This window comes from Colletes latitarsis, chromosome 10 (assembly GCF_051014445.1).
Source record: "Colletes latitarsis isolate SP2378_abdomen chromosome 10, iyColLati1, whole genome shotgun sequence".
Lineage (NCBI taxonomy): Eukaryota > Metazoa > Arthropoda > Insecta > Hymenoptera > Colletidae > Colletes > Colletes latitarsis.
The window spans coordinates 24863998-24879503 of NC_135143.1; the positions used below are offsets into that span (position 1 = coordinate 24863998).

General features: G+C 41.8%; 1 protein-coding gene across 2 annotated transcripts in view; it reads left to right on the forward strand.

The window, feature by feature from the left end:
• LOC143346682 (metabotropic glycine receptor) overlaps positions 1 to 11100 on the forward strand; it is a 144565-nt gene extending 133465 nt beyond the window's left edge. Inside the window, exons 12-14 of one of the 2 annotated variants that reach the window (XR_013080491.1) lie at positions 4300 to 4540; positions 4658 to 7948; positions 7998 to 11100. Coding sequence is in view for 1 of the 2 variants with exons in the window: in XM_076775018.1 (XP_076631133.1) it covers positions 4300 to 4540; positions 4658 to 4947 (531 nt within the window). In the remaining variant the exon portion in view is untranslated. Of the gene's footprint in view, positions 1 to 4299; positions 4541 to 4657 lie in introns of both variants that reach the window. The other variant, XM_076775018.1, reaches the window with a different exon arrangement.
• The last annotated feature ends 4406 nt before the right edge of the window (positions 11101 to 15506 follow it).

Sequence of the window (15506 nt, forward strand, 5' to 3'; positions counted from 1 at the left end):
AATCTAGTTGACTTAGAAAAGCATTTAAAAAAAGAATATGTTCTGAAAGAAAAACAATTTACTTGCTATTTACTGATTAAAATAGTTTTTTAGCTCAAGTTCGAGTTAGACACTGACTGCAAGTAGAAACAGTGATGAACGGTCAGACGCGCCGGAGAAATTTTCAAATTCGATTATCTTCGAAACGAAGCGTCGCACGGAGAAGTTTTGTTACATATTTTCGACTTGTTTTCTCCAGTAGAATCGTTCTTGTTCGTCGGTAGTACCATCGATACACAGAAACACCCTGTACACGAAACAATAACATTGGTTCTTCTCGCCCCTTCATAATTCCTTTCTTCAATCACATTTCTATCATTTAGAAATTTCATCAATCTAGTTGACTTAGAAAAGCATTTAAAAAAAGAATATGTTCTGAAAGAAAAACAATTTACTTGTTATTTACTGATTAAAATAGTTTTTTAGCTCAAGTTCGAGTTAGACACTGACTGCGAGTAGAAACAGTGATGAACGGTCAGACGCGCCGGAGAAATTTTCAAATTCGATTATCTTCGAAACGAAGCGTCGCACGGAGAAGTTTTGTTACATATTTTCGACTTGTTTTCTCCAGTAGAATCGTTCTTGTTCGTCGGTAGTGACGTGGATACCGGGACACCCTGTATGCAGAAGAATAGCTCGCGGTGTTCGAAAATTAATGGGCGTCGCTGTAGATAAAATTCCTCGCGACGGCCGAATCTGTTTTCCACTTAACGGAGCTCGGTCGGTTTTTCGCGTCATGTTTACTGGGAGATCCCGAAATGCATCGCGGGGCAATGTATTACGTCGACCGTGTGGCAACGTACGTTCTAGTCTGTTAATAGGGATGATTCGCGCGGGTAACTTCTCGCGCGGTAGAGTGCGTTTAATGCGCTGGGTAAGCGATAGTGAATTAACAAGACGGTTTTAACGAGGCGATACGGTTTTCAAAGGCTGATAATTACCCGCAATCGAGAAGAAGAGTCCATCGGGCAACTCAGAAACTCGTCATTCGAAACGATATATTCTTTACGATTTATCGAGAAATAAAATAACGAAAAAATGATCTGGCTCTAGGTTGAAAAATAATTTATTTGATTCAAACACGGTAGATTTGTCAGGTGGCATTGAAACTGACGAAATTACGTGGATTATAAATTTACCGAAATAACGAACAACGCGGATTATTTTGTGTAAATCTGGATAACTGATTTTTAATGGTTATTTCCCCCCGATGATAAATCCCCTGAGAATGTACGTGGTCGTTATCACTGTGGTATACACCCTATATATCCCTGCACGCAATGCGGCCAGATCTCGATTAATAGACCCTGAAACAGCAGGTTGTATTGTACGAAAAGCCGATTAATGGTGCACCGTATTGCCGTGCGTTAATTGTAATATTGACATTAGAGGAGCCGGAGTCAATGTTTGCGATAGTGTGGAGGGACTACAATTTCCCGAGCTTCGAAGGTTGCGTTCAATTCCTTCGTAAAATTCGATTCGTTTTCGTTCCCATCGGCGGATTTGCTATCCGTCTGAACTTAATGAGGGGCGGGATTGTCTCGTCGCTGATTGAATTCTATCCTTAACTAATCGGATATAACGATCGCGTTCTAAGATTATATCTTTCCTCCCCCAGGGCGGATTGGTTCTAACCGAATCCAAAGGCATCTCTGGCTCAGACGACGAGATAACGGAGAAATATAATTGCTAAGACCCCCCCGGAGAACAAACTTCCATTTTGTATGCGTTTCTGTAATCTCGAAGATGCTCAGTGGTTTCTACCATTAGTTTCTTTTAACCTTCAGTTCATTTTGTGATATCGTAGAAGAGATAGTTCGTGAATAGAAAAGAAAACAACACTTATTTGCCAACACAATGATTTATTAACAATTCGAATATATAAACATAAAACGAGTTAACAGAAAATGTTCAGTGCGGATATATAAACGGTTCAATTGGTAGAAGTTCTTGAAAATCTGAATCTAATCTTGATTTCTGAGCTTTCCCTGTTTGGTCATTGTTTAAATACTTGATTGGCGAATAGAAACTGACCCATCCCGTATGGGTCGGTCACGTGGGTAGTATGCAGGTATCTGGGCCCAAAATACCCCTTGAATACCCCTTGTCGCGTAAATTATACGCTTTAATATACGTAAATTTCCTATTGTCGAATGAGGCAGTAAGGTGGTAAAGTTGCAAATTCCTTAAATTTAAATAATTCTGATAAATTCTGTGCTGTTAAGTAATTTGGAGGGTCTCAAACCCTCGTACTATTAATATTTGAAAGGAATAAAGAATTCGTCCTAAGCTTTTCGACAATAACAATGTTTGGAAGTCCAAACAGGTACATTTTCGAAGATTCTGAAGAAACGGTCGAGCGTCATAGCCGATTCGAAGCCAGCCGTCATTTTTCCGCGTCCAGGCGACCATATCTTCGAGGTCGGCGCGATTTTCCAGGCTTTTTGCGATTATCCGGCAATCTTCGCTGTCCTAAAAGCCCCGCGGATGACATTTTTCGCGCTACCTTTTTGTCGAGGCTAATGCAACTGGTCCAGGATCCGCGCCACCGGATCTGCCCAATCGCCAGAACGATTCCTGCCCCTCTTTCGGCAATCCCTTTGGAAATTTTAAATAGTCGCTGACGCACTGTACGGGATCGAACGACACCCAGCCTCCGCCGAATGGGATTTAAACGGAAAACCTTTTCGAAACCTTAGCTAAAAATCTCTGCAAAAAATTCTGTGACGTGTACGTTTCTTCTAAGTCCACCTGTCGTATTGCAACAACTATGGTGTACCTAAAACACCTTGCAAATAGTTTCTACCGATGTCTGAGAAGAGAATTTTTTTATTACAAGTAATAAAAGTAGTTTTTATCATTCTCTACTCGACTAGTTTCGAATGGATATACTAAATAATGGAAAACACCATTCTTCGCATTGAGTTTTTTAATAAGCTTATAGGATATCGCTGAGGATTTACCAGTATAACTTTAGTAGCCTTTGTAATCGTCTCTTGAAAACTTCATTAGGGAGATCTTCCAGTTAAGCGGATTTTCTATGAGATTGCCTTTTACGGATCACGTGAAATCAAACCATTATTTTTAATTGCAATCTCCATAATCTTGTTGCAAACGCTGCCGTGTATTTTGCTATCTCTTACGCTAAGGGAAAGATCCACATTGTCGTTGCTTTGTCAACCGGTACTTCTGTGTGGATTCAGGTGAATACAATCAGCATAGAATAGCAACGTCGATTCCTCCGGAACCAAATAATAAAAACGGAGCGAAAATGTCGAAGTAAAGCTTCGTTTTAATAAATGGTAAAGAGATTGTTCAACGTTTCAGGTAACCATCGAACGACTTTTGCGACGGCTTTAATTAAATCCTACGTAAACATAAACAATTTAAGTCGCAACTCAAACTACGAAGCCATTGTAACTCTATTAGAATTCTGCATACAAGGTAATCCAGATTTTATTGGTATTTTCATTTAAATCGTTTTAATACTTGACGTATGATTAAGCTGAAATTGCTATTCGACTTGAATAAGCTCGGTAGATTGAACGATGTACTCGAAGGGAGGATGTATTTCCGAAATGGCGCACTGTAATTCCTATTTACACGCAACTGAGTGACATTAATGCCGGGAGCTGTAAATTTAGATCCCGCTGATTGCATTTAATTATCGACAAAATGAACACTTTGAAAATCACAAATGGCGATCAGGTTATAGGTTCGTTAAATTAATTACGGCCATGTTTGGTGAATTCGTAATTACGACAACATTCAATACCGACAACTTATAACGCGAGAACATGATGTAATCAGAAACAGAATCGCATTAATAATCAAGTAATTATCTACCACTGACCAGTTGTCAGTCCTTTCACAGTCGTTGCAATCTATAATCGGTGATCGATGAGCTATTTCTCTGTGGTTTATGACTTATAAACTATTATTTAATACTCGTTGCTTGTTGTTTATTACCTTCTTATTGGTCGTTACGTAGTATTTATTATCTAAGCAGATAGCATATAGTATATGGTGTCTACTATCTAAGCAGAACTAATTAATTACTCGTCGCCTATCTTATAGACACAATTCGAAACTTGGGAAACTTGTTTCTCGTTCTCCTTAGACCTGCTGGGACACAATGCGACTCGCTATAGGGGACATGATTACCCTAATCGACCACTTTTCCGCAGTGTGAATATTCCTCACGCTCCATTACTCGCCTACGTTTAACACCACCCCTCCCTGTTCTATCGATCGTTTCAGGAGGAATTCCGTCGATTTATCAATCAGTTGGAGGTCCTGAAGGAAAAGAACGTCCTCCTTGGAAATCACCACTTGGTGAACAAGCTCGCAGCGATGCAGGAAGCAGCAAATCGCGCGGAAACTCGGGTGTCCACGATCCAAGCGATCTCCTCGAGCATGAGATTGAACGAACTTAATGGATCCACAGCGATCGTCGAGACGGATGTTGGTGGTTCCTATCAGAGCGACGCGAATCAAAAAGGTAAACATCGAGTATCGACAACCTAGTCTCTCTATAAAGGCAATGCTTACGTTTTATTCTCTGGATTCTGAGCGGTTAATCGAAAGATTGAAATAGAAAAATGTTACGTTCGTCCAGGTGGAGAGTCCAAGGAGAAGAAGAGGTGTCAGGCCTGCATGGAGATGAATTCCAAAGAGTCTGAAGCTACGGTTCCAGCGGAGTCGAAGAAAAAGGTGAGAACCAACGATGTAGCAGTCTCCACTTCCGGTAGACCGGCCACGGAGGATATAGGAACGGAGACGAGACAGGAGGACAAAGAGGTGGAGGCGAAGGACAGGGGCAAGAGCAAATCCGGCCACGCCAGGACACACGCCATAGTCATCAACCTGGACGACAAGAGCAGGTTCTCCGAGGAGGTCACTGTGTAAGAATAGTGATCGTGTTTCCGTGGACTGTTCAAAGTCTAGTTCCTCGAATACCGAAGTTGACAATGGGATTCGAACAATGAGGATGCCGTTGACGGAGACCGAGGTAAGATCCTTCGTTCGGTGTTCCGTCTCTCGATGCGATGTTTAGGGTTTTCTATCCACTCGTTCGCGAAACAATGCACACTCGTAATTGGTAAATTCGTTCAGCGGGCCGCGTAAAAACGTAAAAGGCAAAAGACGTTCGAGTCTTTCAGGATCCATCGACGGCGATCGCGCCACGCGAACAAAAAAGTTTTCAACGAAACCCACGCGGGGCGAACGACCGGACGAGGAACATAGAAGAAAAATAAGACGATAGTTTCGAGGAGACTCCGTACGAGAAACGTTTCCTCGAACACGATTTCACTTTTTTCACCGTTCGACGCACACCGATGCTTTTTGGACGATCGCCGTATGAGAATTTTTAGTCTTTCAAACGATCGACGGGGGAGGTAGGGGAGCGTGTTTTCCCGCGAAGGGAAAATGGCGGGGTTGCGCGATACGCTTGGAACGAAACCGAGAATTTATCCACGCCGTAGGTAAACATTTACTTTTATCGAACAAAGTCACTCGCGAGGCGCGGGCAAGATGCGCCGATCTCGTCGCGGATAGAAAAGCTTCGCCATCTTTATTCGTCTGTTTTTATAGCGAATTCACAAGGCTTAGTGATGGGATTTGGAACGCTTCGAACCTGATTCGAAAGCCTTAAAAGTCGTACGATCCTTGAGAGTTTCGATGGTAAACGCAAGACATTGAATACACATTTTTGTTGCTTTCGTTAAATCATGATAAATTTCTATCTGGGTCGTGTGCGTAGCACAGTTTTAAAGCAGCCAGCCCCCGACCTACGATCGACGTTTTATATTCTGCCAGTTTTAAGATACGAAAAAATTTGACATTCGTTTGAGGAATCCTTCCATCTGTTAAAAAGAGACCCAACAAGTTGCGGAATTGTTGAAACTTTGTGAGAGGTTGGAAACTGAAACTTTGCATTCTGGTTTAAATCGGGAATCGATACGATAACGTTGGTCTTCTCTCAAAAATGCAAAGTCGAAGGACCCGTCTCGCAACTTGGCTCTAGATCACAGAAACTATTTGCAAAATGGAAATTCGATAAATTTCAAAGCGACGAATCGAACCATTTTAATAACAAAAATAAACAATAGCTTTTACCAATATCAGTATATGTATAAAAGATCGTGGTCAGGCCGAAAACTTTTTACTCCTGCTACGTACCGTAGATCGCAAATGTCTCGATCAGGGTGTTTTACTTCCCCACAAATCGCAAGTTCGACCTCCGTTCTTTTTATTAAATTTTTTCGCTCTAAATTGCCCTAGTCGACGCTTAATCGTATACGATAACCCTGGTTTCGACACGCAGCGACTCGAGCCTCGCGAACGCTTCTGTAAATATCACTTTAGCCGCTTATTCGAAGTCTTCTGCCGTATGCGTAAGTCGATTTGTAAATAATATAAACCGCCCTTTGTGGACGAGTCGTCACCCGAACGAGGCTGAGGGACGAATTCTCGCTAGGTATGCTCGATTCTGGTCGATTTTCCATAGAATCGATACACCTTCTAGTAAAATTAATCGCTGCGACCAGACGAACGATCCGTCGAACAATTTTTCGCGCGATCGGTTTCGCAGAATTTTTTAACGATTCGATTCAGGATCGATTTTAGCAAGGATCGAGCATCCCTGATCCTCGATCTCTCGCGTTCGTCATATCAGTCCGAATTGTAAATACGTTGTACATAATTCACGCGACGCGAGTCTGCCGCTAGATTAACGATCGAGTTTCATTGTTAAGATCGCGCGTTAGGTTATGAATGGGGTTGTTCGATTAATCGGGGAAAATTGAATCGCGCGACTTTTCGTCGCGCGGCGTCGACGAACAGTTGATGGCGGTCGTGACTTCAGGACCGGCCAATGGCGCGGTTATTTGTCGATCGAAAATCACCGATCGATTGAAAATTTATTGGTTAAACGGCGAGTGGAACGGGCCGGTGATATTCCCTGATCCGAGCTGAATAGTTGATGATTGTTGACGAACCGTTGAGCATACTCGACGCATCGCTGGTGAATAATTATAACCGCAACCGGATGATTTATTGACCGTAACTGGACAGTTTCTGAAAATTGTAATGCTTTCGAGAGCTAAATTGCAAGCGTTTACGAACGTTTCCGGAGAAAAAGAATAATTTTCATTTCTCTCTGTCAATTATTTACCTCCGAAGCCCGAATTACCAAGCCCGTATCTCCGAATACTCCTGAAAATTTTTACTCCTGGGCAGCGATAAATTATCGGTGATTTGTCTCGAAATGCACAATGTCGATCCGATTGTCGATCGTCGCAGTCTCTGTTCGTCGTCGCACCATTCGGTATTCTAATTGTTAAGTAAACGGTTTAATTATGCATATCGGTCTGCGAGAGCTTGGATCCTCCAGGAGAGGAGAGGCTGCTCTTTGCAATTATCGCGAAACTACACTGGCGTACATCTTTCCGACGAGGACCTTCTCGATCAAACCCGGAGGACTCGACCGTGTCCAAAATGGACAATTTCGTACCGATCGGGGCGAACAAACTCGAATATCAAATATTTGACACTCGTTGCTTCGAAAATTTAGGTGTGCAGGATGATAGATTAGTAGACACTTGTCCATACTCGCCGTGGAAAGTGTGTCGGCAAGCCTGGAAAACGTGTCCTTTGGTAAATATTTGACTCCAGCAAAAAAGAGATAATTAATTGGTACACATCGATTATAGTTTCACTGGGCGAGGCACTTGACTTTAAATTATAATTTTATCCCTTAAGATCGGAGACCGGGGACACGTTTCACCGTGTTTGCTCTATTTTCCACGCAAGATAATATTTAAATGACCATCCTAGGGGGCACAGCGAGGAGATCGAATTCGAAGGACACAACGGATCGCTAAATCTAATCTTTCCCGTACTTTCTGTTCGCGATTCGAGGAACAACCGGTTCGCCAGGCTGATTTACGTCCGAGGATTCACGTCGTCTCGTTTCTAATCTCGTCGACGCGATCGTTTCGAGGATTGCTTGGTATCCGTCTCTATTTCGCGAATAAAATTGAAACGAGCTTCGAATCCCGAGGATGTCGCATCGGGGACGTGTATCCTTTGAGGTGTTTCCCCGAACAACGCGCGACGAGATTGAAATTGGACGGCTCGCGGAGGCAGCCTGTTCAAAATTCAAATTCGATCTCGAACGACCGATGGCAAGACACGCGTCGAAAGGTCGTATGAAATATCGTATCCAAACATTTTGGCCGCCCAGTGACATCGAATGCTGCCCGTGGAAAGTGGATTTAATTAGGAAATAGGTATTTTGTAACGTATCCGCTTAATTCACTGCCGATCTTCGACAAGTTCAGCGTGCTACCGTTTGTTGTACCTTTTGATTGCTGAATGTGACGCCGTGATCACGTTTATGCTCGTTTCGTCCGTGACGCGGCATCGAATCTCGATAATCGAGTCCGACGGCCACGGTCGGGAGTCGATTCGGAAGGGGAAGACGCCAGTTTCCGATGGAATTGCTCTCTAGATAAACTCGTTGATATCGGTCGAGATTTCCGGGGCCACGCTTCTTCCAGATGGTGGCCACGGGATCGCGTTACTCCTATAATAACGGAATAACATCGAGTAGGTATAACGAATATCAGCAATATCGCTTTGTCGATTAAAACCGGCTGGACGTCGCGACGAGCGTTTTTTGCGGGGAACTCGACGCCAGCTGCTGTACATAATTAAACGATCAGTCGACTTCGGTGCAAGTAATTCACGTTGTCACTTTCGTTTCGAATAGAGTCGAACACGACTGGGGAATGTTAACGCTTTCGCGACGGGAAAACGTGAATCTTACGTCGTTTAAAATTCTTTGGTCGAATAGGGGCGACGTAGTTCATGCAATGCAAAGTTTCTATCGTTACGAGAAGAAAAATGTTTTATCAAATGTCACGCTGAAAGGAAGCCTTATTAAATATTAACACTTCGACTGCCACGTGACCCACATATGGGTGACAGAACTTTTAACAGCGGAACTAAAACAAATAATTCTCAAGTTGAAATGTTAAAGAAAATGAATTTTAATAGGTTTCATCAATTTTTTGCGTAGTTTACAATTATCTAAAATCAAAGTTTCGGTCTCGTAAACAATTTTACGGTTTTAGACCGGCAGCCAACGTGTTAAACGATATCGTCTTTATTTTATTTCTTTTATTTATTCGATAAACGGGAAGCCCCAGTATACAAAGTCGTAGAACACGATAATCAAAATGATATTAAAAATGTTTAAATACAGAGCTTTTGAGTGATGCAATAGTGCTCGTAAAAAGAAATCCAAAGTAGTGTACGACTTCGCGATCAGACGATGATTGAGATCGTGAAATGATATAAATTTTCGTTTATTGATACAATTCAAGTCGTTAACCAGCAAGCGAGCACATTCGTCATGCCATACTGTACGAGTTTCACGAAGGTTCCGAGGCAAACGTAGCAGCAAAAGACATTCATAATTCGTATTAGCATGGGGCAGTGAATGTGAGTGCCCGTAGGAGATGGTTAGCAAGTTTCAGAAGTGGAGATTTTAGTTTGAAAGATAAGCCAAGAGTAGGGCGTTTAAATGGACTTGATGTGGAATTACAATAGCCAGAAATTCAGCAGTTATAGCGTGGGAACTTTGTGTATAATTCAATGTCAACCCTATGAATATTCGCAGGAATTTAAACAAACCAAGCCCCCGTATAAATCTTTTAACCCGTTAAGCTCTAAATAACGTTTTTATTGGGTGGAGGATTTTTCTGAATATTCTACAAATACGACAATTATGAAATGCGTTAAACAAATAGAATTTTCGTTGCGAGCCGATACAATTAACTCCGACTTAACTTCAAAATGCAATTAACGCGGATTCGTTTGCTTCTTTCTTAGCGGAGAGGTAATTGGTTGTACGGTCGATTTTAATTAGAGTGAAACAACGGGGAATACTTGTACCGAAATAACGGGGAAAGAAAGTTTTTTCGCAGCGTTAAATCACTTCGCCAAACTCGAGACTCGCCGTGCAACAGAATATAATAGTTCGTCCTGCGAAACGGCGTTTGAAGAAATTGTAAGGATGCACGACTTTGTCAAAAATTGCAGCTCGACTCGAAGAATCTCTCAAAAGAAGAACCAAAAATCGTAAAAACCAATTATTGAAAATAATAGAACGTTCATTCCCGTGTACGAAAATTGAGCGAAACTCCGTTGTAGGACAAAGCAATGATTTTTAGGGAGTCCCGCGCACGTCACTGTAAATTTTTATCAAAGTCGCAAAATGCAAAGGGACGATTGAACGAAAAACGTTTATTAATATATAACGATGAGAATTAAACGTGTTTTTGTACGATGCTTTTGATACTGCGTTATGAGTTCCGTCGTGAAATGAATAGTTTTTTAAATGTCTGAATAATTTTCAAGGTTTCGAAATCGAATTTAATCAATTATTCAAGAATGATTCTAAATTCGGATATTTCGAGTTCAGACGTTTTACCAAGTAAATGTTCCAACTATCGGAGAATCGTGATCATGAATCGCACCAATTTATTGCGTTTCGTTTTCAGTATCGCGGTTCTAAGTTTGCTACCAGTCTGAGTCGTAAATATACATGAAAAAACGCGGAGCCTCGTTGCTTCGGAAATTTTCAAAAACTTGATCATCCGGTAAGCGATTAAAACATTTCAATTTCTTTCGTTTCTGGCAACTTTGCCCCGTGTATTCTCGCTATACCTAGGTAATTTCATCAGCGTTGATCTTTTTTCTTTATTTTCCGTCGTATTAGCTCCCCCCCCCCCCCCCCCCCACTCCCCCGGCAGTTCGAAAGTTTTTCAACTCTGACAAACTTGAGAACTCTCGAACCACTCGGGACTCGAGAAACGTTCCGTAACGCTCTTGGACGCGCGATTTATTCGAAGCCTCCTCGTCGCCGTTCGATCGTTTTATTCTCATCGTTATGCGTTTGATAAATACACGAATAATAAATATATGTACATGTTGTTATCATTCGATCGATCGTCGAGCAACTTCGAAACACGTGGGCTCTGCTCTAGGGTAACGCTGATTTTATGGAAATCAATTTTATGCGACGCTCGTCCCCTGTCCCGCGATTGGACGTGTCTGACGGGCGAGTGTGTCGATAAGTAAAGAAATAAATAAACGAATAAAATATCAAAACATGCGCCGGGCTACTTTGCACGAAACAAGAACCACTCGTCCTTCCAAAGAAACATTTTTCGTTGATTTTCGTTTGGGAAGATATCGTAACGAATACAAAAAGAAAATCGTATTCGTTTTATTTTCGGTTTTATAAAAGTTCGACGTACCTTGATTTTTCGTAGAATACGAAAGACTCGCGTGACCGGTCGTATCTCGCGAAGCCACGCTTGTAAAACTCTGTTATCCGGTTCCGACGGACAACGTTTAATCTTTCGTCGCGAAGTAATTAACTTGTTGTGCCAGACACCGCCGATAAGCTTGAAATCGAACGACAATAGCAATTAGCGACCGCACAGGCGGTATACTCTGATTAATTTCGCGCGTAGACGTGTCGCGTGGCATTATACCGTAGTTATACAGACCGCATTAAAATTGATTATGCAAATGAATCGTATTTCTCGGGGTGTATTCCGGTCGCGTGATTCAATAAGTGGCGGGATTGTTGCCGTTAGTGTAGCGAGGACGTTTCACGATCGCGCCTTCGCGTTACATTTCACCCGTCCTGATCGATAATTTAACGATACGGCCTGTTAACGCGACAAATCTCGTCGTGGGACGATGGTGATCTAATAACCAGCTGGATAATTCATCTCTCTACTAATCACATCGTAAGGTAAGTGCGTCTAATTTCCACCATTTCGGCCCAATACGAGGGGCCATTGTCTGCTCTGAAGCATTTTTACGAAAGACAAATTTATTTATTACTTTTAACATTTTCAGGCAACCTCGAGACCAAGGACTTAAAGTAGCTCCTCAGTTTTTATTACTATTATTTAGTGATTAATGGGAAGAAAAACCCTTTAGTACAAAAGATATGATACGCGAGGATCAACAAAATGTAGATTATAAAATTTTAGCGAAATAATTAGTAGTTGCATGTACAGAGTTTACATGATCATTCTATTTATACAATTTTGAGATTCAAGTGTTGTGGGGTGGGTTTCAGAATGAAATAGAATGTGATTTTTTAGATATTTTGATGGCACATGCAAAGATTGAATAATTGTTAGACATGAAATGTGATCTTCGTTTAATTTACTTACAAACGTAAAAAATTCATAAACATTGGACCTTTCTCTAATAGAATTTTACGATGACGGAAATATACCGATAATTACGTGTGATATTAACACATTCCTAAATATACTCTACTAACTCAACGTCAGTTTCAAACTTTAGACCTATTAGTACTCAAAATGTCGCGCCTAAGATTATGGAAAACTTAATTATCGTTTCGTTATCGGTAGATCGACTGTGAGTAACCTTATGGAGTATCATCATTATTTGACCAACTGTATGGATAAAGGCCTGCATGTTGCTACTGTTTACACTGACTTTTCTAATGCTTTGATTCTATTAATCATTCAATCTCAATGTTTAAATTAAAGGCATTAGGAATAAACATAATCAGACAATAGGATGGTATACAACATTGAAAGCAATCGCGGCATTGCAGGAAAGTTAGAATTTGCCATGTTCGGACCCTTTCGATCGCGATGAATTTCTGGGAAGCATATTTCCGACGAGTTGCCATTGCACAAAATTTGCGAACGGACTGTGTCTGACGGGACGATGGTAATAATTAATATCGGCGAAATTTCTGCAATACATGGTATAGACTAATATCACACCGTGCACAGATATGGTCCGTCGAATTAATTATGGCGTTGTCGTGACGAGCAGATTTCACTGGCCAGACGCGTATTGTTAAGAGCAGATTGTTGCCGGTGATGTACATATTCGCGAATCCGTATCGGACCACTGGCCATTGAAGCATCGTACTCGAAAATCGAGGGATTACATTCGTCTACGAGATACGCAAAGAATATTCGAACGTTTAATTAGACGCTGACGAGGCAGAATTTTTATTGCCAAAGATTTATTAGTGGAAAGTATATAAAAAAGGTCCAATAAAAACCCCATAAAAATGGTCCAATTTTCAAACAGCCATAACTCCTACAATTGTGAATATATTTCAATGAAACTTTTTTCTGAAGTAGAGCTCATGGGTACCTATAGAAAAGTATTAAACAACTTTTCTGTAGGGCGTCAAACAAAATTACTAAAAATGAAAAAGGAATTTTTAAGAAAAATCGACAGGGGGTAGGTGCCTAAATTTTTCGACGAAAAAAAAAATTTTTAATTAATTCTAAAAAAATTATTTTCTATAAAATTATAAAGTAGACTTTTCACCTTATGGACTTTCACGGCCGAATCTGACTGCCATACCGACCTGAAAATTCGGAGCTGATTTTAGCTCATCTTCTCATGGATGGCGGTCAGTTGAAAAACTATTCACTGAATTAGCATTGATGGATAGACAGCTGTAGTGTGTGCGCAAATACATGTGAATTGACTATGGAAGGGATTAAAATTTATTTTTAAATCTGAGGGTAACGTTGCGAATGACACAAAAATGATAATGGGGTTTCGAGAATACATTGAATGAAAGATCTACTCGCATGCCTCGTCTGTGACAATACTCTAGAATCTTTGATGAATCAATGAGAATCAAAACTAATCTAGTGAAGAAACTCTATATTTATGATGACTTATGCAAGGCGGATCGCAGCCAATTCGCTAATATTATTTAGTTTTTAATTAACAATTGCATTACCCAGCTAAGAGTGATACGATTATTAATTAAACGTTAAATAATATTACCCAGGTCTCACCACGAGGAGGTTGCTGCGAATGGAGACCCAAAGGGAGATAGATGGAATCCAAGTTCCATCGATCTCCCTTTCGCAATTTTACAATCTGAATGACTAAACTAAGAAGATAGAAGGAACCCAAGTCCCTCCGATCTTCTAGTTTAGTTATGCCAAGTAATTATTTGGTTTAATATGGGGACGAAGCTAAATAGTGAGAGACGCGACGCGACGCGATGCTGAACCGTACAGCTGATCTTTGGACCGAATCTACTGCCATTGCTAACTCGATCTCTATAGGAAAATGGATGCTGCAACCTTGAATCGAGGTCTCCATTTCTCCAACGCAACCCGCCGGGAGCCCGAAGGACCCGACTTAGGCTGTCTGACAAAGAGAGAGTACCTGAGACAAGATCGACTTCCGCTGGAAGGTATGCGCTTCCGCGGGATACGGAAGCTCCACACCTTCCAGCGAAGAACCATGTTCCCTCGACCGAGCTACCAAAGGAAGGCGATTAGATCTTTCGGACCAACTGGACGGCCGATCACATGTTTCCTTCAATGAAACAATGATGATCGAAGCAGGGAACGAGGAAACGAAAGGAGAAGAAGCTACTTGTTTATTAATTACTTGGCATGTAACGAAGACGCGTACAATGAAGTCGGCGAAGCTTAAATCTAGATAATCATACCAAGTAATTATTTGATTTAATATGGGGACGAAGCTAACTAGTGAGAGACGCGACGCGACGCGATGCTGAACCGTACAGCTGATCTTTGGACCGAATCTACTGCCCTTGCTAACTCGATCTCTATAGGAAGATGGATGCTGCAACCTTGAATCGAGGTCTCCATTTCTCCAACGCAACCCGCCGGGAGCCCGAAGGACCCGACTTAGGCTGTCTGACAAAGAGAGAGTACCTGAGACAAGATCGACTTCCGCTGGAAGGTATGCGCTTCCGCAGGATACGGAAGCTCCACACCTTCCAGCGAAGAACCATGTTCCCTCGACCGAGCTACCAAAGGAAGGCGATTAGATCTTTCGGACCAACTGGACGGCCGATCACATGTTTCCTTCAATGAAACAATGATGATCGAAGCAGGGAACGAGGAAACGAAAGGAGAAGAAGCTACTTGTTTATTAATTACTTGGCATGTAACGAAGACGCGTACAATGAAGTCGGCGAAGCTTAAATCTAGATAATCATACCAAGTAATTATTTGATTTAATATGGGGACGAAGCTAACTAGTGAGAGACGCGACGCGACGCGATGCTGAACCGTACAGCTGATCTTTGGACCGAATCTACTGCCCTTGCTAACTCGATCTCTATAGGAAGATGGATGCTGCAACCTTGAATCGAGGTCTCCATTTCTCCAACGCAACCCGCCGGGAGCCCGAAGGACCCGACTTAGGCTGTCTGACAAAGAGAGAGTACCTGAGACAAGATCGACTTCCGCTGGAAGGTATGCGCTTCCGCAGGATACGGAAGCTCCACACCTTCCAGCGAAGAACCATGTTCCCTCGACCGAGCTACCAAAGGAAGGCGATTAGATCTTTCGGACCAACTGGACGGCCGATCACATGTTTCC